The following is a 23487-nucleotide window of genomic DNA, read 5'->3' as shown; positions in this document are numbered from 1 at the left end:
GCATCTAAGAGCCTCTTTGGGAAAGACAAATTCTCACACAGTGCTCAGCAAGCTGACATTTTGGTCCAGTACTGCATTTTCTAAGGTCAGCTCCACAGTACAGAGTAAAAGGGTATGCTTACTGTAGCACCAGCTTGGAGCTGAGTGGTCATGAAATTTTTGCATTTCTTGCAATGAACCATTTGAATCATTTTGAATCATTATGAATCTGAGCGCAGACCTGTCTGCCCACTGTGAAACACCTTCATTCCGAGCCATTCTCATACCCATTGCCTTTGGAATGGGAATTTCTGCTGAACGGTAATGCAAAACCTCTTCATAAGGGACCATGTAAATGGTCACATGAGCTAGCACATTTTAAACAGTCGTCAACACAGAATATTACGGGAAGAGGGCGGGGATGAGATTTTGTGCTGGGTGCTGGGGGCTGGGAAGGTTAAAAAGAGGGATTTTCCGATTTAAAGGACGGGACAGGAGCATCATGATTTGCTGCCCGTTTGGGATTCTGCTAATCAACTTTCAGCCAGCGGTCTGTGCTCATTTGCATGATAAAATAGAGCCAGCCATAGCTGCAGCGAACCAATCTCCAGCACATAATTCATGCCTCCGTGCTGCTGGTCCAATCCGGCCAGCACGGGATGTCAAACACGTTCCCCCCGACACCTCTTAAGCTCCTGCTCATGAATATTAATATCTCACAGCACTGCAGATATTAACCCTTTAAATCACTGCATCTGGGAGGGGGACATACACCAGCTCTTGTGGAAAAAAATGGGCATGACAGCTAAACCGTCATGGAAACGAGACTCACTTGGCCAAACCACCATGTCAGGAGCACGCCCAAATTTGCCATCACGCAGAGCAAAGATTTCGTGCAAGCAGTGACCTGTTGGAAGCGGAAAAAGAAAGATTTATTTCCCCATTGCTAAAACACACAATATGATCCACATGATATATGATTTAATATGATTTAAAACCGCTTTCTAACATCAAGCTCCCAAACAAAGCTTTGCAAAACTGAACATAATTTAAAGAATTACACTGTTTACCACCTTGAATGTTCAGAAACTATTCTCTAAACGCATTTCACTGTTTGAGACACACTGCTGAAATGTTTCCATCCTCTAAGCAAAATGATCCCATCTATGGAACACAGGCTGTGACTGCAGCTCTATAAACACCATCCTCACTGTGAACACAGAGCCAGCGTTAACTGATCATTCTTTAGTCTGGTACACGAGGAGGGCGGTTTGAACACGTGCAGGCCTTACTCAGCAGGCAGGGACCCTTCAAAGGTCCTGCACACTCAAAGGGTTTAAGGGGCGGTGTATGATACGCATATGAAATGCACCATACTCTCACAAAAGTAACGTGAAATGTGAAATATAATCAATCTGAATGCAGCAAAAAGCATATAGAATTGTGACCAGTTATGACACAGGGACTGACTGTCACTCAATACAAAAAAAGACACTTCACAGTAATTTAGATCATTTAGTTTGGTATTTGTGTTTTGAAAGAAAAAAAAAAGAAAAAGAAAAAAAAAATCAACCATAACTTTGCATGTTAACAGAGACAGGTGGCTTAGCATAATAAAGCCTGTGTCATAATACATACAATGTTGCATTAACATAAATTTGTGCTTTTATTTTACAAATGCTTACAGTCTGAACTACACTTTCGCAATTGTATCAGGCTGTAATTGATTGGTGAAGATGAGCTATACATTTCTGAGTATCCTGAAAACCAAACCTAACCCACACGCGGCAGGACCACGCCCTCCCAGCGCTCACCATGGGAACGGAACACACGGTCCTCAGCCTCCAGGGAGAAGGGGATTTCAGTGGCCTTCAGGTCCTGGACGAAGGCCTCGTTCAGAAAGGGCGGAGGGACCGCACTGGTGTTTAGATTCGTCTGCAGAGAGAGACAGAGAGAGAGACAGACAGAGACAGAGACAGAGAGACAGAGGGAGAGACAGAGAGAGAGAAGAGAGAGAGAGAGAGAGAGAAGAGGAGTGGAAGCTGCAGCAACCTTACTGTGGTTGGGGCAGATCTGAGGGAAGCAGAGGGAGTGGGACTTACTGTGGCTGGGGTTTTGTACTGCAGGCTTGCTCCGAATGTGCCTTCAAACCAGTCCTTCAAACTGGGCAATATCAAGCCGCTCAGTCGGTACCTGGAATTCAAGAGATGGCGTGACCCAGCTATTCATCTCCACTGCAGTCGGTCACAGAGAAGAGAGGTTCTTCATTTCAGCACACCTTTACATTTCTGACACACTTCCCTAAGTCCATCTCATAACAGTGTCCATTCTCCAGACGCCATCGTACAGGAGACATCATTCACAGGTGTGCAGGACGCAGGTAGAGCAGGTTATTCAGTGCAGTGACAGTCTCTCCATCCCTCTAATTAAGCTGCCAGCACGGCACAGAAAGATCCATCAGGAGCAGGACCGTGAAGCACACGTCTTAACGAAAAGCCCTCTTTTGGTGACACAGACTCCTGACAGACAGAGAACCTCTCGGTAGCCTTTGTACATTCACTTCACTGCGCTACGAGGGCACGCTGGAGCAGTCTGCACACAGAAAGCCCAACGGCCAGAACACACACCACCAGAACGCAGGTGCGTTAACACAACACACCTGGAAACAGGGAAAGAATACCACCACACCTTCCGTCTGCTACAGCCTCGCCGCTGTGGCGGATTCATCAGGTCCAGCTGATTCCCTCTTAAGCAGGTAAGGCATCCATTTCTCCCGCCACACATCAGGATAGATCCAGGGAATTTACACTGACAGAACTGTGTCGCACCAGGACACCAGGGTTCCATCATGTGAGACAGAGACAAGGTGTGCAGCGCAAAATGGTGGCCAGGCAAACGAAGAACAATTCGTTCCTGTGGCGGAGTGGACACCAGCCACGTTCTGTTACTGAACACTACAGAGAAAAAGGGCAGGGCGCCTACGCCCATGGATGAAATTAGATTTCAAGATCTTAATTCAGCTTTTTAATTTTTCTTTTTAAAATTGTTAAACTGGTCATTAAGTCTCGACGTTATGAGTAAAAGCAGCATCTGTGAAAAGAGCAATTATTGCAATTATTCACGGTTGGCTGTAACACCCTGACAACGTTAGCAGCACCTCTTCAGACCTCCAGTTCTACAGCAGAAAGAAGAGCAGAAGTCCTCAAAGAGTGGGTGAAAAAACCTGCATATTTCACTCGGTGTCCTTGATTCTTGGATGCTAATCTATGCTCATATCAGGTTCTTCCCAGATACCTGCCACTAGATGGCACTAGTATGACACACAAGATAAGCCATGGACACCAAGAGGAGGCTAGCAGTTTCCATGAGCAAACTAGCATTAAAATGAAATCTGAAGTTGCAATAATAAAGATAATGAACTACATTTTCAATTTCTGTACAGAAAACTTCAATGCATTTGATTCAGCTCATTCTTTATCAGTGTACTGAGCACTGATTACAAAAAAAAAATTGGAAACACAGATTTCATCAAAGCACTGGCACATGAGAAGTGAAGTAGTTTGGTTTCTGACACCTTAATTTACACTTACATATTACACTTACATACATTACATTTACATTTACATTTATTCATTTGGCAGACGCTTTTATCCAAAGCGACTTACATAGGTTACAGTTCTTTACAATGTTATCCATTTATACAGCTGGATATTTACTGAGGCAACTGTGGGTTAAGTACCTTGCCCAAGGGTACAGCAGCAGTGTCCCAGCGGGGATTGAACCGGCAACCTTTCGGTTACGAGTCCTGATCCTTAACTACCATGCTACACTGCTGCCCATACACACACACTTACACTTAGATATTCCACACTGATGCACACTATCTGACCACCTGCGTTAGAACCGCGGTTCTGCCAAATCACATCTATAGGGCTGCATCTCTCAATATCCTGCTGATAAACAGCTCACGACTGGCTAGCCAGCTTCAAACATCCTTCTGGGTTTTTCATATCCTCAACAGCCACAGTCTAGGAATAACTAAAGTTATGGGAACAGCACAGGAAAAGATGTTTTCTTGATATGAACAACATGTAACAATGCTGTGATAGGGACCCTCATGTATCATTTCACTCTGAGTCAAAATGCACACACGTGATATTGAAAATGTGAGAATGGTGGGCGTGGTGTGACGTGATTGGCTGGCGTGAGCTGACGGACAGTACCTCTTCCCGGTGAACTCCGCCTCTCCTTTCTTGTTGAAGAGGAATCTGGAGTCGCTGTATCCCCAGCCGTTCCACTTCATCACCTCCTGCCTGCAGAAACAGCACACCTTCACCTTTACCTCGCCTGCTCTCACTTCCTTCACATTACGTTCGATTACATCACTGCCATTTAGCAGATGCTCTTATCCAATGCCACTTAGCACTGGTTACAATTCTTACATGTTATCCATTTATAAAGCTGTACATTTACTGAGGCAGCTCTGGGAACTGAACCAGCAACCCTTTGGGTACAAGCCCTGCTCCCTACCATAACAACACACTGCTGCCCGCTAAGTTTAGCTGTTTCAGTAACCATGGAAATGTTTTAGGTCTACAGTGATGGAGGAAGGGGGAGGATGGAGTACACAGACATTGTCATTCAAACATTATGTCTGCATATAACTGCAGCACTTGAATGTAGGAACTGTTAATTACTGTAAGTCCAGTGACATGCGGAACCCAACAAAGAAATTGATTTTTTTTTCTAATGCATACCCATGACAACAATAAGTGAAAGTGGATTTTATTCTAAGATGTAATACTTAGACAGCTTATGGTCTGCCCTCTGATTCTGCACTCAAAGAGGTGTGGCCTTCTTTTCAGCCTATGATGCAGGAGACTCTCTCCTCACAGCCGCCTCCCCCCACGGAGCAGAGGCCACGCCCCCTGGGAAGCATGCATGGAGGCGAGCAGGTCGTCATGGAGACGCTGCAGCTGCAAAATACTTCCAAACCATTCAAAACCAACAGAGGAAACTGCAATGGTTAAACACACCTATCTGTGAGAGGGCAGAAACACAGAGAGCCTTAACAGTGAGGCAGTGCAGGTTCAGCTCCTCGCTGAAACGTTCCGAGAAGAATCCGCTGGGGAGTACTACGGATTTGCTTTAAGACACAGCAGAATAGAAGGATTTTTTCTGTCTTTTTGTCAATACCATACCCTTTTCAAGCATCTTCTCAACGAGAACAACATTTAGTGAAGGCAATGAAACACACTGTAGCAGAAATCAAAAATTCGCTGGTGATAACGCTTACAATGAGAGACCTCCGATTTCGCGTGGTGCTCGGTGCTTTAAATGATCAGTGCTTCAGCATCTGCATGCATTAACGTGGCTTGATATTCGTTTTATGAGTAATTTAACAGCGGCCCATATATCAAACCCTGTGCACTGCGTCTGCGCTAAATCAGCCCAGCTGCCCTTGAGGATCCCTTTTCAGAAATGCTAATGAGTTATGATGGTGCATAACTCTCCCCAGCACCTGCCCGAGAAGGCCAGCCCTGAAACCTAATGATAATTCACACCGCGGGGGACGCTGGAACAGAGGCACCAAACGATGATGAAGACCCTCCCAACAGAGAGCATAAATCACGGGAGAAGGAGACGGAGGAAATAATCTCTGCGCCACTCCCCAGCCCCGCCACCGGGTGGCGCCGCAGCGCCGGCCAACACCACGTCACGCGTCAAAAGATGAGCGTAACATGGCTGTCACGAGGCTAATGAATTTGCTGTGGGAAACAAGAGGAGTCATGACGCTCTCCTTCCATTAACGTCGATCCTGCACGGGCCTCCCTGTCGATTCTGCTGTAAGACAGCGTCCAGGGCACAGCGAGAACCAAACACCTGGTTTTATACACCATCACACGTCCTAAATAGAGACGCACTTTATTTCTGAAACACCTGCGGTGGTCTCAGCTGCACTCAGCCTTAGGGTATATTGCACAGTGTAATGGTACAGTGTCGCTCTGCCTCACTCTCTGTCACTCACAGATGCATCAATCTGAAAAGGTGGTGTCCACACAAAACACGGGCTCTTTTACACGCGCACATCAGCACCGCTTAAGAATGTCATACTGATTTTGACTGGAATCCACACTCACATTTCTTTGTCTTAAATCTTTACGCACAGGCACACAGACATAGCTGTAGGACTGTGGTGTTGTTTTTTTCTAAGACAGGAGGGAAGGGAAGCTGTATGATCACATATTTGGGTCAGCGCAGTGGTAAGGAGCAGGGCTTGTACCTAAAGGCTGCAGGTTTGATTCCCCACGGGGGCAGTGCTGTATAAAGCTGTATAAATGGATAACATGTAAAAACTGTAACCTATGTCAGTCGCTCTGGATAAGAGCACCTGCTGAATGACAACTATGGAATGTAATCTCTGACCTTCATATTATGAAGCTTACGTGGCCAAGTGTGTAAGTTTGGTAGTCCGTCCATCTCAGATTTTGCAACAGCAACAATCAGAATCACCTGTGGCTTCATAGATATGCCAAGTTCAGAAATTATAGTCATTCCTTGTTTTTATCTCCCCTAGAAATACCGCAGTGGGTTCAGTTATAACCACCATTATGTGTAACACCTCATTCAACTCCTAATGGCTTGTCAACTAAAAATGATCTGGTTCAATCTGAGATACCGCAATTCAATACACTGACACCACTAATTAAGCACAAAAAGCAGTCATTGTGCAAAACCTTGCCATCTAAAATTATAATCCACATACATTAGGTAAACTACAGAGTCGCTGTTACTCTGCTTCAAACCAATGCAACTTGAAGACGAGGTCAAAGCAAATCAATGTCACATTTGTTTCTGTAAGGTAAAGTTACAAGCTGCAACACACAGTCGTGCACCCGGCTCTAAGCAACCCAGCCAGTCTGACTGCTGAAGACCCCATTCAACCTGCTGATCAGGCCCTGCCATGCCAGCGAAGGTATGTGTCGTTTCACGCAGGTAAACACAAGTCCTAACTGCATTCCATAGACCTGTGGAGCCTGCACAGTCTACTGCCGGACTTCCCTATACAGACCGTACATGCTGTCAGAGGCATTTTACGCAACAACTTGTGTGTGTGCGTATGTGTGTGTCTGTGTCCATTCATCAGACACATATTTAAATAATTTACACAAACGCTATATTCCATTAGAGAATGCGAGGTGGTTCACTGTACAGTAAATTCAAGACGTTTTAAACTTGTTAACCATTCCGACACTAGGTGTCGCTAAGACATCACGTACTAACAATCAGGTCACCAAGCCCCTTGATCACTCAGGTCCCACAAATGTCCTGTAAACTTTTGTATGCATAACTTAAAGCATGAATTGTGATTTAACGTTAGCACTGGAAAGCAGAGAACAGTCGGAAGACATACATTAAATGTTTACATTCAATACTTAATCTAAGCTTAAGAATTTTTTAGGCCATATTACAGACAAGACTTGGCCAGCATTCCACTTCAGCCATGCTTGCGTTCAATACACAAAATATAATTTTAAAATAATAACGCTTCATCTCTCAGTATTGCATTGCATGTTCTCAATGTTGTACATGTATTTTATTCGTATCTGTACATTGTTTTTACCAATAAACACTTTTCAATAAACACAAATGATGTTGCGTTTATGAATTCATCATATTTCAAGGTGTGAAATGAAGTCCATTCTGGCGCGAACCTTCTGTTTTTCTGACCTCCTGTTTTGTAACATCACCAGTAAAATCAAAAGGTTCTGCTAAGGTGCACACAGAAGAACCACATCCCTTAGCTATATTACACAATGTATGTGCCACAGTTAATTTACTCCGCGAACACAATGTAGGAGCCTCAGAAGACATGGAATTGAAAAAAATCATTTAATTAATAAGCTCGTTAAATTTAGTTACTTGTCAAATCTGCAGGCTACACTGCCAGATAGTTATTTACAGTTCACCAACTGGTTCTAAATGTAGAAATTGTCCTCTTTCGCAGTCTAGCTAAACAGCTGAAATGCTGGTTTAGTTAGCTAGCTAGCTAGTAAGTATTCAGCAAAATCTTAGGCGTGTCTGCACAACCTGGACACCTGACAGCTAGTGCATGACTCTCTAGCTGTCTACAGTAGCTATATAACTATGCCAATTTCATATCATTTGTCAACTTTTCGTCATTAGATAAAACTAGCTAAGATGTCGTTTTCCAGAATATGGACAAAAACCACAATAGCAGCTTGCTAGATACAGCTGGGAGGACCCTAAGTATCCACTTTAGATTGCTAGCAAACTGTGCAAAGGAGGAATGAATGAGAACACTGTTCACTTACCATGCACAGTCGTTCGTTACCTAAACACAACTACACGACACTAGCGTTAACTGCAGCTTGCTAACTATAGGCAATATTGGCGTTTAAGTTTGGTTTAAACGAGCGATCTAACTTTGTCAGCTGTCAACAGAAAGTCTATGGTCAATCAGCATGACATTAGACTGTCAACACTCACAGCCCGCCACTCACCTCTTTCTGGGCACCCTCCTGGTTATCGCCTCATCCGTATCAGTCGCTTTGGCTTTGCAAGCGTGTGCAGCGATCCGCGTCGCCTCCCGGTCCTCATCTTTCTGCAAATGTCCAGCGATGATTCTCAATCTGTGCTGTGCAACTCGCTGCCTCTCGCTGCTGCTGCCGTTTGACGCCATGCTGCTTCCGCGTTACGCGAAAGCGCCGAGCAGCCACAGGTCAGCGCGCTCATGGTAGGATATGAGGTAGCTAAGCCTTATCCCGGCATGCACTGCACCGAGCGCCTCTTCAGTAACCCATCCCCTCCGAGGAGTTAAAAAATGGTAGGTAACTACTACAGCTATGCATGTGTTTGCAGGTAGTTGCAACTACCTATCCGCTAAACGTTACTGAACAAAATCAATTCAAATAGTATTATTGCGCTGCCAAAATACGTGTTTGGCAATGTGCATTACTGTATAATATTCTGAATTGCTTTGCAATTCACATTTGTATGAGTTAGTTTTTATTATGCTATTGTAATATGTTGGCTATAGATGATCCCTTTAACCAACAGAAGCTTTTATGACTTCGTTTTATTTTCCAGAGTCACTATTGGCAGTATTATTTTAATAGAATAGTTTACTAGTGGCTATTACTGATGTTTATTGTAAACCGTATCTGCATGTTTTCATTTGTGTAAGTGACTTTCAATATTATTCTTCATACTGTAATTACATTTGTGTATTATGGCAGAAGAAACACAGTCATACTCTTAAGCACTCAAGATAAAATGATCAAAACATTTCAGTGTCCACGTAGAAACATCACAACTCGCAAAGTAATCAGCTGTATAAGTCGTGTAAAGGAACACCACATGCAAATATTCATTAAAATACAAATTCCAAAAGATTTCATTTGGATTCATTCTCAACTTTTGAGAACTATGTGCAATGTCATTACACTTCATGGTCATAACCTGTCTGCCACATGGACAGATTCCAATAGACACCTCATACACCAAACACCAACATCTGCATCAGAGCACAAAACATCAGGAGCATCAGTTCAGGCAGTGGATACAAAGACGTTTAAAGAGGTGAGCGATCACATGACAAAGTCTTCCCTTATAATGAAGAATGGCAGGCTTATCCCATTACCTTTGTGGAGCACAGTGAGATTCAGGCTCCCATACTGAGGTATGCTTTACTTGTCCATTGGAATTATTTAGATCAGTGTTTCTCAATGCTACTCCTGGAGGCCCCCTGTCCTGCGTATCTTCTATCTATCCTTGCTGCTTGATTAAATCAGGTGTGCCCAGCTAATCAAAAGTGCCACTGATGAGTTCAGTCAGGTAGGTGGAGCAGGGAAAGATGGAAAATGTGCAGAGCAGGGGGCCTCCAGGAGGAGGATTGAGATACACTGATTTAAATAATAAAAAACTAATAATGAAAAACTCAGTGCAAGTGTAAAAGTAAAATACACCAAAGGTAAGTTTAATTCAAACTTTTATCTTTAAAGACATTGTGAATTAAAACCTTTATTCTTTTAATATTAGCTGCGCCTCTGGAAGGTAAGTCTCCCTGTGGTAGCAGTGTCTCTTGTATTGTTATTAAAACAAACTTAAAAGATTAGAGGCAAATATTTTGATTTTTCCCATAAAGAGAGATGGTTACCTACGTCCTGTAATTTCATATTTGGCAAAAGAATATTCTGATAGATGAATTAATAAACAACATTGCTTGCCTTTCAGATGACGACATTGCTTAAATTGTTTGTGTGTATTGAGCATAAACACTACACTGTTTCATGGTTTCATCCAGCCCGTTTTGTTTATGTTCAGACAATAAAGAAACATTTAACTGAGAAACACAGTGACTTATAACACTAAAAATGTTGGTATTAAGTTCGTGTTACTATCAAGCAAACACTGGCTTGAGTTCTGAACTCTAACTACATGTCTGGCAGAGTGGACATTTGCCTGTTTGCCAAAAACTTCTAAGTTCTTAATGGAACATTATCATTTGTAGTTACTTTCTGTGATGAAAGTTAACATTCTTTGAAAAATATATGTTTCATGAGGTAATCTTTCCACTGTAAACTTTTAGTTTGATATTATGTATGAAGAAAATATTCCAACTTTTGATCAAAGATTAATGAATAGATTTTCACAGCTTCTGAAATCACTCCTCTTATAAACATATGAGAACACAGGAATTTGAACACAGATAGAAAAATATTGGTTGTACATAAACTATCAGACCTCTTTTTGTAAACAATGTGAGAACAACCTAGAAATGTCATTCCCATTAATAACTTAATACAGGAGTCTTACATTTTAGTACAATAGTAATTGTCATTTTTCCATTATTGTATCACAAAACAGTCAGATAACATGCCGGTTTCAGGTCTTTAACAAGCAGCACTTGTCATAGGAATACTTCACACACATTTATCAGTGGCCAGACATGTTTAAATTGAAATCTGGAATCAGTGTGGTAAAACGAAGGCATAAGTTATGCAATAGGTGTTGCCTGTAGCAGAAATGACTGAAGTACCGTACATGTGATGAACGATAAGAGCTGTCAGAAGGCTGTGCTGCAGTTAACCTTTGTCCTGTCTCTGTTTGCACCATGTGACTGCAGTGAAGGTGAAACGTGTTCAGAGCTTCCATGCGTTACACTAGACCCCACTGTAATTCCTTGACATTACACATGCCAACAGTCCATGCAAAGCTCAACCAAATCTTTTATTAAAATACAACACTCTTTGGTATAAAATACAAGTTTTCAATAAAAAAGGCCCTGAAGCAGATCTACTCAGAATTACGACATTTTACCTTGAATAAACTTGGTTGGTTTTACTTTTCGATTTTTTTACGAATTAGGCTCTTGTACACTATAAATCACAGCAAAACAGGAACAGCAAATGATTAATACTTGAGTAAACCATTGTCAAAAATACACATAGCTTTATTTACTCTGAATTATATTTAACAGCTGTATGCAAGCCAGGTGAACAGGAAGAAAAAAGAGAAACCTGATGGTGGCATGGCATGCCGTCACTATCCCACCTCCAGAGGTACTACATTTTTTTTCCAGCCAGAGCATTAACTCCCAAAACAAAGTTCTGTAATGCACTGACTACAAACAATTAGAGTCTAAGTGTATTGCAGAACTTTACTTGGAAAGCCACGGCGCGGCCACGTATCCCTCCACCGCGGCGTTCTTCACTGCCCCCCACGCCAGCGGGCCAACCTTGAAAAGTAAAGCACAAAAAAGTCAAAAAGCACTGTGAACGCCGCTGATTCCTGGAGGTGCGCTCACAAAGGCATCAAAGTGAGCCGAGTTTACATAAGACCTTTAAGACGTCTGGGCGATCAGAATGGCTTGCCTGGCCCAAAATGCAGGCCTGGTGTGAGGTTCAGTTTGGAATGTCATGATCTTCACTATACAGGACTATATAGAAATTCCAATTTGGAAGATTCCTGTGAACATACCTTGGGGCTATGGCATTCCTGATCACTGGATTGAGTGCAAACCCTCTATATAATTTAAATGTGCCTACACATTCTTAAGGACCTATTATTACAACTGTTTCTAAAAATAGTTTGCATGCACAACATTATAAAAATGGCAGAGAAAAACACTTGTGGAGCAAATTAAAATACAAACAGGATTAAGATAACACTGGCAATAAGTGAACGTTTCTCTCTGTTCCTAAAGTAGCTGTATTACCGTCCAACCTTGCTTCTCCTCATGGCAGTTAAGTTAACAACTGGGGGAGTCAATGTGGAGCAGCTGACGTGTCTAAACTTTCACAAATTTAGTCATGCATGCGAGACATTTCCAAAATATTAAATTGCAATGACGATTTCAACAAAACAAGAGTGAAGTAAAAAAAAAGTGTCAAAAATACATTCGCTAAGTAACTTCAAAGAAGATTTTTAAATCATTGCGTTTCAAAAGCAGGAGCTTCACTGTGTCATAGATTACAAATATATTTCACAGCGTCTTAAATCGACAATACGACAGGTTCTAAATGACCATATAATTTAATGAATCATTGCTGAGAATTTCAACAAATATACTGGGATAACTTGCTGTTTCCAAAATGTTATTTTCCGTTGTTTCCATTGGATGATTAACAAAGTTCCACATAAAATGAAAGTTCAGTCTGCACACTGCATGTCTACATGTCAGAAATGTCGTCATATTCAAGCTCTACAGCCTAGGGTTGTAGTTTTAAACACACTTCACCTTTAGAAGTAATGTGCTGTACATACCTGGTTGAAGTAAAGGAGCAGTTGGGGGCAGCTGCAGTCCAACACGAGAGGACGAAGATCATAAAATTAAAAAAAAAATGTTACCTGAGAACATTGCAGTGTGGACTATCGAAACGCACGGCACGTATTTTCTAAGTTAATTTCGCAGTTGTCGGCCTTCAGCGAACTGTTCGTGGGGTGCTTTTCCACCGCTGTACCCCAGCGTTTCCCTGTTCTGTGCAGAACAGTATGCAGCTGGAAGAATGTCGACGTGGAGCTGCCAATCGTGAACGTGTACTCATGGACGCGCTTTTGAGAAAAAAAAAAGAAAGAAAAGAAAAAAACCCTTTTGGTGTAATTTCAGACAGTGGGCTACACTGTAGGTAGATATAGGGGGAGAGTGGGGCTCTTAACAGGTACGTGTCAAATCGCGTGGTAAAAGGCTTATCTCATTACGGATACATATTTAAAACGTTGCCTATTTGCGGCGGCTCCAGTTTTCACCATTAGCAGTCTCATTGTCAGGATGCTTATTGCGATACGGAGGTTTCTTCAAGCTGCCTTGCTGGGTGCATTTTACCTAGGGTACTATACTGTTCATTATTTACAATAAATTGGAGAACAAAATCTGTTATACTAAACCTTGTACATTCTGCCACCACTTTGATGAGAAACGAGTAGTGATGACAGTGCCACAATTTTAACTGATAACTAGATGCAGGGTTTTATGTGTTCAATACAAAGGAACATGCATTTTCTCAACTTGGGTTATTAATATGGAATGTAACTGAAAAGGTTTTTTATGTGGCTCTTCAATCTATGAAACACACATAAAAATGATAACAATGAAAAATGCGTAACGGGAAAGGAAAACACGCACCTCAAGAAAACAGCATGTTGTAAGATAAGGGCCAAACAAGAACAAGGCCAAAGTGCTGTGTTTTTAAAAATGTAGGGGATGTGTCATGTTGTGTACAGACCGTACCTTCATGATAACTGCAGAGGCATTATTTTATATCAGACCCTCAGAATCCTTTTCCAATGTGCCCTTTCGCTAACTTTAATGAACACATTTAGGTCAAGTGTTCCATTTTTAACACAACTCTATGATATTGGAAGTTGCTAAAAAGGAACTGAAATGTTAAGCGAGAGAAGTGATTACATATAAGACAACATACTGTGACTAATTTGAAACTAACTGTATGTACTGCGTTTGACTTTCAAAATAAAAATGTTGTTTGGTGACAGTATATGTTCCAAAATCGAGTAGCAGACAGACACACTATTCCCACTTTTAATGCCAGGTTTACTTTTCATTTATGCATGCGTTCATTAGAATCCATCCATCCCGTGGAGGAAAAGCACACATACAGTAACTCTGATCAGCACGGGCGGGCAGATCCAGCAAATACGTCCGAGGCACAGCCAAGACGTCAGTTCCCGATCATTTGGAATTAAATGTGTAATGAAAAATCGCCTAACGTGTCTGTTTGTGTGTTCGGGTACTTCAAAATGTATAGCTACATTTTATTTATAATCATATGCAATATGTGTACTCAAAAATACTGAAGCTTATTTTAATAGGGTTGAATAGCCTAATAGGGTAACGTTTATAATAATAGTGCACGGTTATGGTCTACTATGCGCATCCGAAATGTAATGAATTCGCTAAGCCCCAAACCCGTTGCACTTCCACATACTTTACCAGTGGGAGGCTGAGTACAGTAGGGAAGGACGATCCCTCCTCAGCTAGACTGAACGCCCTTGAGTGGCTGCGCAGTTGTGGGCCGGGCTAGCAAGCGGCTTGGGGTTTTTTCCCTGCAATTTCACCCGACCAGATGCAATGTATATCTCTCACACTGGAGACCATATCCGTCGGGCTGCTGCGTTTGTTTTCTGATTTAGTTTTATACTGTCGGGAGGGAATATACCGGAGATTTGGGGACGCTGGGAGTTTCACCACCAACCAGCAGATTACAACTCATCACAATGATTGAGATTGACTTGCCAAAAATACAGCAGAGTCAACAGGTAAACGGCTACCGTTAATCACTTATGTTATTTTTTCGTCAACATTGACAGGTTACGGCGCATGTCGCACTGCCCGGAGGTCTGTTATATAGAATAAGGAGAGCGCACACACGCGTGTAAATGTATAGTCGTACTATGTATTTATAAATTTTTATTTTGTGTATGGCATTTGCCGGCTAGTGTTCTAGGAGGATGTGATGTTTTCTCTTAAGAATGTACCTGCGCGTTGAAGCATTATGTAGACTTCAACGCATAGAGACACAGTGATATTATGTACGCCAGAAATAATGAAATACTGTTTTGAATGCTGTATTGCTAAAAACAACAATACAATTCCAAGTGTTCAGCACAGTTAATAGGCGGACCCAACACTTACGAATGCTTTCTGGTTCTGCGCCACTCGGGCATTCATAAAAAAATTCTGCTAAGTCATTGAAATCTGTCCTATGGGTCGAAACACAGTCCTGTACAGTTTAAATTTAAGGTAAAACATCAAAGAAATTCTAGAATCAAATGTTTTGGCTTGATACAAGGACAACAACGTAAAGTTTCGAATCAATGAAAACTTTCCCGTCCGCTCATTTCTTTTTAAATAACGGCAACGAAGCTTTCTGTGTTGCTCGTCAGGAACCCCCCGTAGTGCTGTCGAGGAACCCCCTTTGCGTGCGATCTCCGTGAAACTGGCACTAGCCGCTACCTTTGCTTGGTTAGCCCGATTGCGTAACTGTAGGCGCCCTCCGTTTGAGATTTGGTTGTTTGCTTTACCGTCTTGTAACAACACAAAGAGTTCAGCAACTGAATAAAGAGATTCACCCCAATGCATCAAATATTGCATCACTGAAACAGGATGGGAAATATGTCATCAGGGCCGTCGTCGAAGGTTTTCTCTATCTTATATAATTATTTTTTATAGTCATAAATTGACGAAGTTTAACTAAAATAGGGACAGGAAATAGAATGCATATTTAACAGAGGGATACATGAATAGAATAACACTTAATGATTCAAAGACAACATATTAGAAACCTGATGAAAGTTGATCTGAAAGTGAATTGCGTCCTGCACTATATGAGAGGAAGTTAGCGGGGTCGAGTCAACTGAAGTCAACTTTCACACATACAAATTTATCTGCACCAACAACCACAAAGTATTTGCCAACACTGTGAACCCTGTAGAAGGGTTGTAGGAGTTCCTACCTTTCCTGTTTTTTAAATAGTGTTAGATGAATTCATGCAGACAGGAGCATGAGAGAGGAACAACTTGGACATTTTATTTGAACCTGTTTCAGAATGCATTGTACAACCAGATTACCTTGCAATTATAATAGCCAATAATGTTAACATTCATGTTGACTAAAGGTAAGCATGTTGAAACTAATAAGTTCATTAAGTTGGTCATATATGGTATACAATGAACAGGTTAAATGAGTTGGAATTGTATGTATGCACATTGTAATTATGTATTTACTCTTGACAACTTTTATATTTTGACATTAAATCAAAGCACATCGAAACACTGGAGTGTACTTCATGTCTTTGGGATAGGTGGGGACCGAACGGCCTGCATTAATAGAACATCAAAGGAAATGTAAATATTTTACCTAGCATGTGAAAAATTGCCCTCATACGAGGGTGAGCTGTCAGTATTCAGAAACACATTTATTTACATCCTAAGTGTAGGCTAGCTCTCATTTATCTGGAAATTTCATTTGTAACTGACTCTACTGCACAGATAAGATAGTCAGCCTTATGCCAAGGCAAGGGCAAATTCATTACGGCCTACACCCAAGCACCGTCATCTCAGCTCGTATTAAAACAAATGGCCTGCTATGATACATCAGTATAATTCATATATCAACACAGGCAGCTGACTGAAAGCTTTTCATGTCATCCTGGACATTAACTGTAAGGAAAAAACTAACTTTTAAATGGGTGTAATGTAAGACACAAACTAAAACTGAAATATTAATATTTATAGCAGTGTATTGAATGAAGAATGAAGAAATGGACTTTTATAACATGTTCTAAATGAAAGTAACGCTTCATCTGATGTGCAATATTTTAGCCAAAAAAAAGCACTTTATTGAGGATGTGTTTACCGTTCAGTCAACAAACACTAGCCATTCAAATAAGCAAAACTAGGGAAGTTTATATTTTAGGTTTTTACCCCCTGACATCATCCTTTTCTATAATGACCTCAAACAATGGGGGTCCATAAGGGGGGCTTATTTTTTAACAATCAAAAGAATAAAATTTCCATAACTTATGGTTTATGACAAGTTACAGACCTACAGACCACAGTTATCAGGCTGTGTACAGGCTGTCCTGTCTCCATTTAGTGTCAGGTGATAAAATTCCTTGAAATTGGACAGTGTGACGTGTAGAAAAGAGTCACATGCCCAGCGCTTGTGACATGATCCATATGATTTGTGCAATCTGTGACGGCTCTTATTAAAAGTTTCCCACTGCATAACCGGCTCTTCGGAACGGATCTAGAAACCACAGCAGACCAGAAATGCATTGTTTATCTAGTCTACTGACTCTGGGAGGAGCACAGCACATTCTCCTCATGATCAACAATTGTTAACTTGAAATAAACACAGCTTCATGGTCCAAAAAAAAAAACACTAATTATAGATCACAGCTACATAATTTGTCCTGTGTTTGCTGCCATTATTATCAAAATTATGTGTGTGGTTGTTGAGATCATTCAATGGCCAGATATTCTAGAGTGTAGGATGCTTGTTGCATACAATAGTAGCTTTTGAAAGTACCAGCAAGCTGCATTTCAGTTTCTGGCAGTTCAGAAGATACTTGCATGGATTGCATTGCGTATCATTAGTCAAGCTTGTGAGAGAGGCTGCCACAGCCAATGAGAAGCAAAAGATTAGGATCATATTTAGGTGTATCTTGACAAAGAGAGTTTGTTAACGTGATCTTGATGAACTGTGCTCGTAAACATGTGATTTCATTGTATTTTTCGAAGTCTACTGCGAATGGTAAACTATGTAGGAATGTCAGAGTGTGCTTTATTTGGCCAGATAAATTGTGTTCAGTTGTTTTAAGGGGAGAGAGAGATTGCAGTTCAATATAGAGTTTGCATTTCCTTGTTGTGCTGTGGATTTTGTGCTGTGGAACCAACTGTTTTTAAAAGTTGATCTTGAGGAATTATTCACAAACGTGACGTCTTTGCAAGGTTTCCTAGAAACTGACCTGAGAGAAGTTAATGGTTCGAGACACTGCTGGCTGATCTTTGAACAGCATTCTTGATAAGCTGATCTCATGCCAGCTGCATAGCAAAACAAAAGTCTGACTAAGTTGCCACCCTTGGCACGCAGTGTCTCTGTGAAGGTCATTTCTGCTGTTCAAGGTCACTTACAGTCGCACCAGTCAGTGTTCCATGCTAATGCCTCAGATGACAGTGTGAATTTCAATTTATTGGGCCTCCTCTACTGTTCAAGTGCTATTGACCCCGGAATGGATCATTCCTGGTGCTGCCTTTACTCGTCTACCTCAGGTGTTTTTGGATATAAAGGGTGTTTGTTTGTTTTTTTTAATAAAGAGCAAAACTGCACTCCAAATGACAGGTGGCTTCACTTGCTGGCAAATAACTGAGTAGGAAATGCTGATGCTTGTGCCTTTGATACTCTTGTAATGTTGGTCATAGATTATTGTACGGTATGGGAGGTAAATCTTTACTTTCTAGTGTGGGGTGCTGATGTCCAGGTAATGCTGCCTAGCATTACATTACATTACATTGCATTACATTACATTACATTGCCTTACATTATTTTAGCAGACGCTCTTATCCAGAGCGACTTCCAGCACAAGAAAACAGAAGTGTATCCATTCAAGCTGAATGAGCAACAGTGTCGAACCAGGCTAACAGTACTCCCACACCAGTGAGTGTGAGCCTAACACCCTTCAAGCCCTACCACAAGTTAATTTGTGCTAACCTGAATAGACAACCTAGAAGCTAAGGGAAGCCAAGTGCACACACTACCGTACATCACAGAATCTGAAACACATTCCGATACTACACATAAAATAAACATCAAGTAATACAAGTAGTACAAGTAGCAGGTGTTAGAGGGTGGGGACGGAAGTGAAACCGAGACGCAGTCTGAAGAGGTGGGCCTTCAGCCTGTGATGGAAGATGGCCAGTGATTCCACTGCCCTGACCTCCATGGGAAGTTGATCCTACCACTGAGGGACCGGACACAAATACACATACACAACTTTACCTCCCAAGGATATATGTCCTCGCTTGTCATGCTTACACACATAGTTACGGAATAACAGTAAAGAGATATGAAAATATGTGTGCGTATCTGCTGACTTGCTAATGAGTTCAGTGCTGGCAGTCAGGTACATGTTGTAATGGGAATATTTAGGACAAACCAGAATACACTGGTCACAGTGGAAACATAAGTAAATAAAACCTGCTTCAACCTGACTTGCCTGGGCACCAGAAAAACCTATTGTATGTGGAGTGTTAGCGAACATACTTTCAACCCAGGAAAAACTGATACTCGCCCTGCTGCCTACTAGGTGTGTTCACCCTATTGCCCAAGACAGGTGAGGGGAAATCCAGGACAGGTTAACCAGAGATTAAATGTGGGAGCCAGATTGAGAAAGACCGTGCTGTGTATGTACGGTGCAGCAGAGCTGTGTCAAAAAAAAAGAGAGAAGGACTCTTGCTACCGAAATGCTCCTTTCATGGGCTGGCAACATGTTAGTCAGGCCCCTGTTCTCTTACTGTGATAAAATAGATTATTTAATTAATTAATTACTCGCTACCTGTAGGAAGCCAAGTGTCTAGTGGCTCCCATCCTCTGTGTGCTCACGAAACAAAAACGCTGGTGAGACCGTATTGCTTTAGAGGCTGCGGTATGAGTGCTGTTCCTCACTATTTGTCAGCCTGGTGTCGTACAGCTGTAAGTTCAGGACATCAAAGCAGGCGTTAAACACGGATGTGATATGGGATTAAGTGTTCCATATGTGGATAACTGTAATTCACATGCTGAAGTTCGCTGTTGCTGTCTCTGTCGTGCCGTTATGTTTTTAGTTGTGCCAGAAACGTCTTTAAATCTTGAAGTCCGCTGGTCATCAGTGGGTGGGGCTCACATTGACCGCTGCCGGGAGGAGCTGAGATGCATCTATTATTCATACGGCTTCTACATTACATTGTTAATAAGGTTGTGGGGCTGTAGAGTCAATGGACAGCCACCCTGAGGGGGGAGGCTGGAGGGTGGTGCCGAAGCTCTGTGGCTCAGAGAAGCCCAGTCTTCTCTCTCTCTGTGTCCGCGTGTCCGGGCTCTGCACAATCTCACTCGCGACGCGCCCGGCTTCTGCTCGCAGGATGTGGACGTGATTGACATCCTGTGGAGGCAGGACATCGATCTGGGCGCGTGCAGGGAGGTGTTTGACCTCAGCCACCGGCAGAAGGAGCACGAGCTGCAGAGGCAGAGGGAGCTGGAGGAGGAGAAGAGCCGGCAGCAGCTGAGGGAGCAGGAGAAGGCCCTGCTGGCCCAGCTGCAGCTCGACGAGGAGACGGGGGAGTTCGTGCCACGCCCACCAGCCAGCGCCCCAGAGGCCCAACCAGCAGCCATGCCCCCCGCAGCCACACAGGTATGCAGCTGCCGTCCTATCAGTCCTATATTTGAAGCTTTGACTCTTATGAAGCTAAGCTGACGAGAGTGTTGCCGTAGTGGCAAACACAGTTTTGGCTGAGTTCTGGTGACGTGCAAACTTAGCGCTGGAACACAGAGAATTTAAGGTGTTCATTGGGTAAAGTGAGTGCATGTGTTTGCAGAACGTTACTTTCTCAGAAGGGGAAGGGGATGGCCTCTCCTTTGATGAGTGTATGCAGCTGCTGGCAGAGACTTTCCCACTGGTAGGATCCGCTGAGGTGAGAAAATGCTTTTTAAAACAAATCATTCTTTAGAGCAGTTAGACCCTTTGCTAACATTTCCATTTCTGTCTTTAGATGTGTTCCTCTAGTGTTTTTTTTCTGTCTAATCTCCAACATTTCTCTCCCTGTTTCAGACTGAAACCCCCTCTCTGGACCCCCCCATCCAACCCCTGACCAGCAGCAGACCAGCCATGATGGACCCCCACGAACCTCCCCTGATGGAGACTGACTTCATCCCGACCTCAGATCCCTCCCAGGGGGCCTCCCACGACCTGGAGCAAGCCTGGATGGAGCTGCTCTCCATCCCTGAGCTACAGGTACAATACAACAACTGATTTAAACCACACAAGCTCCGGCAAATGCATCTGTGGCAGATACTGGAAAAGAATGATACAAACCTGCGAGCTGTCAACCAGTTTTTATCCACCAAACTATTACTGTAAGTGCTTTTAGACTGACCGGATATGTTCGCACACACTGCGATTCAATAGCTATAGTAACTACCCCCACTTAATGCTGCTGTTGCTGTACAGCTTCCTCCAGTAGTCACCTGCTGTTGCCGGTTCATTACATTACATTTTACATTATTGGCATTTAGCAGATGCCCTTGACTTACAACAATTCCAGGTTTATACAATGTTATGCATTTATGCAGCTGGATATTTACGGAGGTAATTGTGGGTTAAGTACCCCAAGTTGCCCAAGGATACAGCAGCAGTACCCCCGTGGGGAATCAAACCGGCAACCTTTCAGTCACAAGTCCTGCACCTTAACCACTATGCTACATTGCCGTCCAGTTCACACACCTGAGCTCATTTTTAATCGCATACCAACTGGAGTGAAGGACCATTCTTGCTACCTGCCTCTAAGAGGACTATCTAGTACAGATGCAGCAACCTTTCCTTCCTGTACTTAGCTTGGAAGGGGGTTCTTGTAACCAATCTCAGCTTCAGTGTGGATGGGTCACGACTGAAATTAGATTTCCCAGCTGTCTGTGATCTACTCATGTGATTTCTTCCACTGTTCCTTTACTTTAAACAACAGATAATGAACTTCCCGGCTTCATTTGTCACGGTGTTCAATGGGATAAATATAACTCTCTGTCAGTGCCTTTTATAATGCCTCATGCTGTTAAAGGTCACTGGTCATTGTGTTGCATAATTTTATTTTTCTTACCATTTCCCAGAAGTGCATGAACCTGCAGATGGAGGACATGCTAGAGCCAGCAAATCTCACTGCCACAGGTTCTCTGACAGAACAGCAGGAGGCAAACTACATCTTTTACATGCCAAACCACACAGATATGGGGGGCGACACAACAGACACTGAATATCTCAATACCTTTGAAGGACCCGTCACCAATGCCCAATCGCCTGACTACCACGTTCAGAGAACTCTTACAGTCCCGGATATAAGCGCTGCGTTGAGTGGGGACAGCTTCTGCGACCTGTTCTACCCAGAGATAATAACCACAAAACAGGACAGCACTGCCCCTGCCACCCAGCCAATCAGCAGCGGGGATGCAGGCCACCCATTGGCTGAGTTATCAAAGGACACACCGCTAAAGCCAATGGGAATTTCCAGATTTGCACTGGAGGAAGGATTTGAGAGCGTCAAGGCTGAAGTTATGGGTGAGTTTCCGCATTCAGACTCGGGGCTGTCCTTGGATTCAAGCTCCGAGCCCAGTTCCCCGGAAAAGCCCATGCATGTGGATGAGAGCTTTGGAAACAGTGACTCTGAGATGGAGGAGATGGGAAACAATCCCGTTGGCGCAGAGTCTAACTGCACAGAAACATGTGCTTCATTCCACCAGGCAGACAATTACCAAGCGCCTTCCTCTGTCCCTTCCCCACAAACGACGTCACAAGACTCAAAATCCAGGAACCCAAAGACTGACCCTGCAGAATACAGTCACCACCGCAAGCCCCCTTTCACCAAAGACAAGGCCAAAAGGAGCGCCAACTCTCGATCCTCTCGGGACGAGCAGCAGGCCAGAGCCCTCCAGATCCCCTTCACCGTGGACATGATCGTCAACCTCCCCGTGGACGACTTCAACGAGATGATGTCCCAGCAGTCTCTGAGCGAGCCCCAGCTCGCCCTGGTGCGGGACATCCGCCGGAGGGGCAAGAACAAGGTGGCCGCCCACAACTGCCGCAAGCGCAAGATGGAGAACATCGTGGGCCTGGAGGCGGAGCTGGAGTCCCTGCGGGAGGAGAGGGAGCGGCTACTGAGGGAGAGAAGGGAGACCGGGACCAGCCTGCAGGAGATGAAGAAGCAGCTGAGCAGCCTGTACCTGGAGGTGTTCGGCCTTCTGCAGAACGAGGAAGGCCAGCCCTACTCCCCCAGCGAGTACTCCCTAAAGCTGAGCGCCGACGGCAGCGTCTTCCTCATCCCACGCACCAAAAAGACGCTCAGCAAGTGCGAATAGCACATAGCACTTCCTGGCTTACTTCTTTTAGTACGGCGTTATGACAGTAGTACTGTTACAGAAATTCTATGCAAAAAGAAAAAAAAAATTCCAGAAAATAGCTGCAGCATTATTTTAAGGGCAGAACTCATCATTTTTTTGCATATCTGCTTTAGGACTCTGTCTCAATATAATGACTTTTTGTACTATGAATTTTACCCCAAGATTCCTTTCATTATATATTTGTAAATAATTTCTTACTTGCCACTGAAATATGGCAAGGTCCAGAATAAACCATGTTTGAGTATGCAACTCATTTTTGTTACAAATTACTGGAGATGCTTTGTAAGGTTTATTCTGATTTAGTTGTTTATCATTTGTGCTTTATA

At 43.0% G+C, this 23487-nt stretch overlaps 2 protein-coding genes across 2 annotated transcripts in view; one reads left to right on the top strand and one right to left on the bottom strand.

The window, feature by feature from the left end:
• Window positions 1-8717, bottom strand: part of LOC118785355 (alkyldihydroxyacetonephosphate synthase, peroxisomal-like) — a 35044-nt gene extending 26327 nt beyond the window's left edge. The window contains exons 1-5 of the mRNA XM_036539967.1: window positions 8505-8717; window positions 4203-4292; window positions 2082-2172; window positions 1794-1914; window positions 812-886 (exon numbers count right to left, since the gene is read on the bottom strand). Coding sequence (XP_036395860.1) covers window positions 812-886; window positions 1794-1914; window positions 2082-2172; window positions 4203-4292; window positions 8505-8683 — 556 coding nt within the window. The 5' untranslated portion in view covers window positions 8684-8717. The remainder of the gene's footprint in view (window positions 1-811; window positions 887-1793; window positions 1915-2081; window positions 2173-4202; window positions 4293-8504) is intronic.
• Window positions 8718-14531: 5814 nt separating this feature from the next.
• LOC118785749 (nuclear factor erythroid 2-related factor 2-like) lies at window positions 14532-23196 on the top strand. The gene is made up of 5 exons (XM_036540661.1): window positions 14532-14778; window positions 20139-20408; window positions 20593-20688; window positions 20826-21008; window positions 21878-23196. The coding sequence occupies exons 1-5, from the start codon at window positions 14737-14739 to the stop codon at window positions 23117-23119; spliced, it is 1833 nt and encodes a 610-aa protein (XP_036396554.1). The 5' UTR covers window positions 14532-14736; the 3' UTR covers window positions 23120-23196.
• The last annotated feature ends 291 nt before the right edge of the window (window positions 23197-23487 follow it).

This window comes from Megalops cyprinoides, chromosome 11 (assembly GCF_013368585.1).
Source record: "Megalops cyprinoides isolate fMegCyp1 chromosome 11, fMegCyp1.pri, whole genome shotgun sequence".
In the NCBI taxonomy this organism is placed as follows: domain Eukaryota; kingdom Metazoa; phylum Chordata; class Actinopteri; order Elopiformes; family Megalopidae; genus Megalops; species Megalops cyprinoides.
The sequence above is the reverse complement of the archived record's forward strand: the minus strand, read 5'-3'. Positions and strand labels throughout refer to the sequence as shown.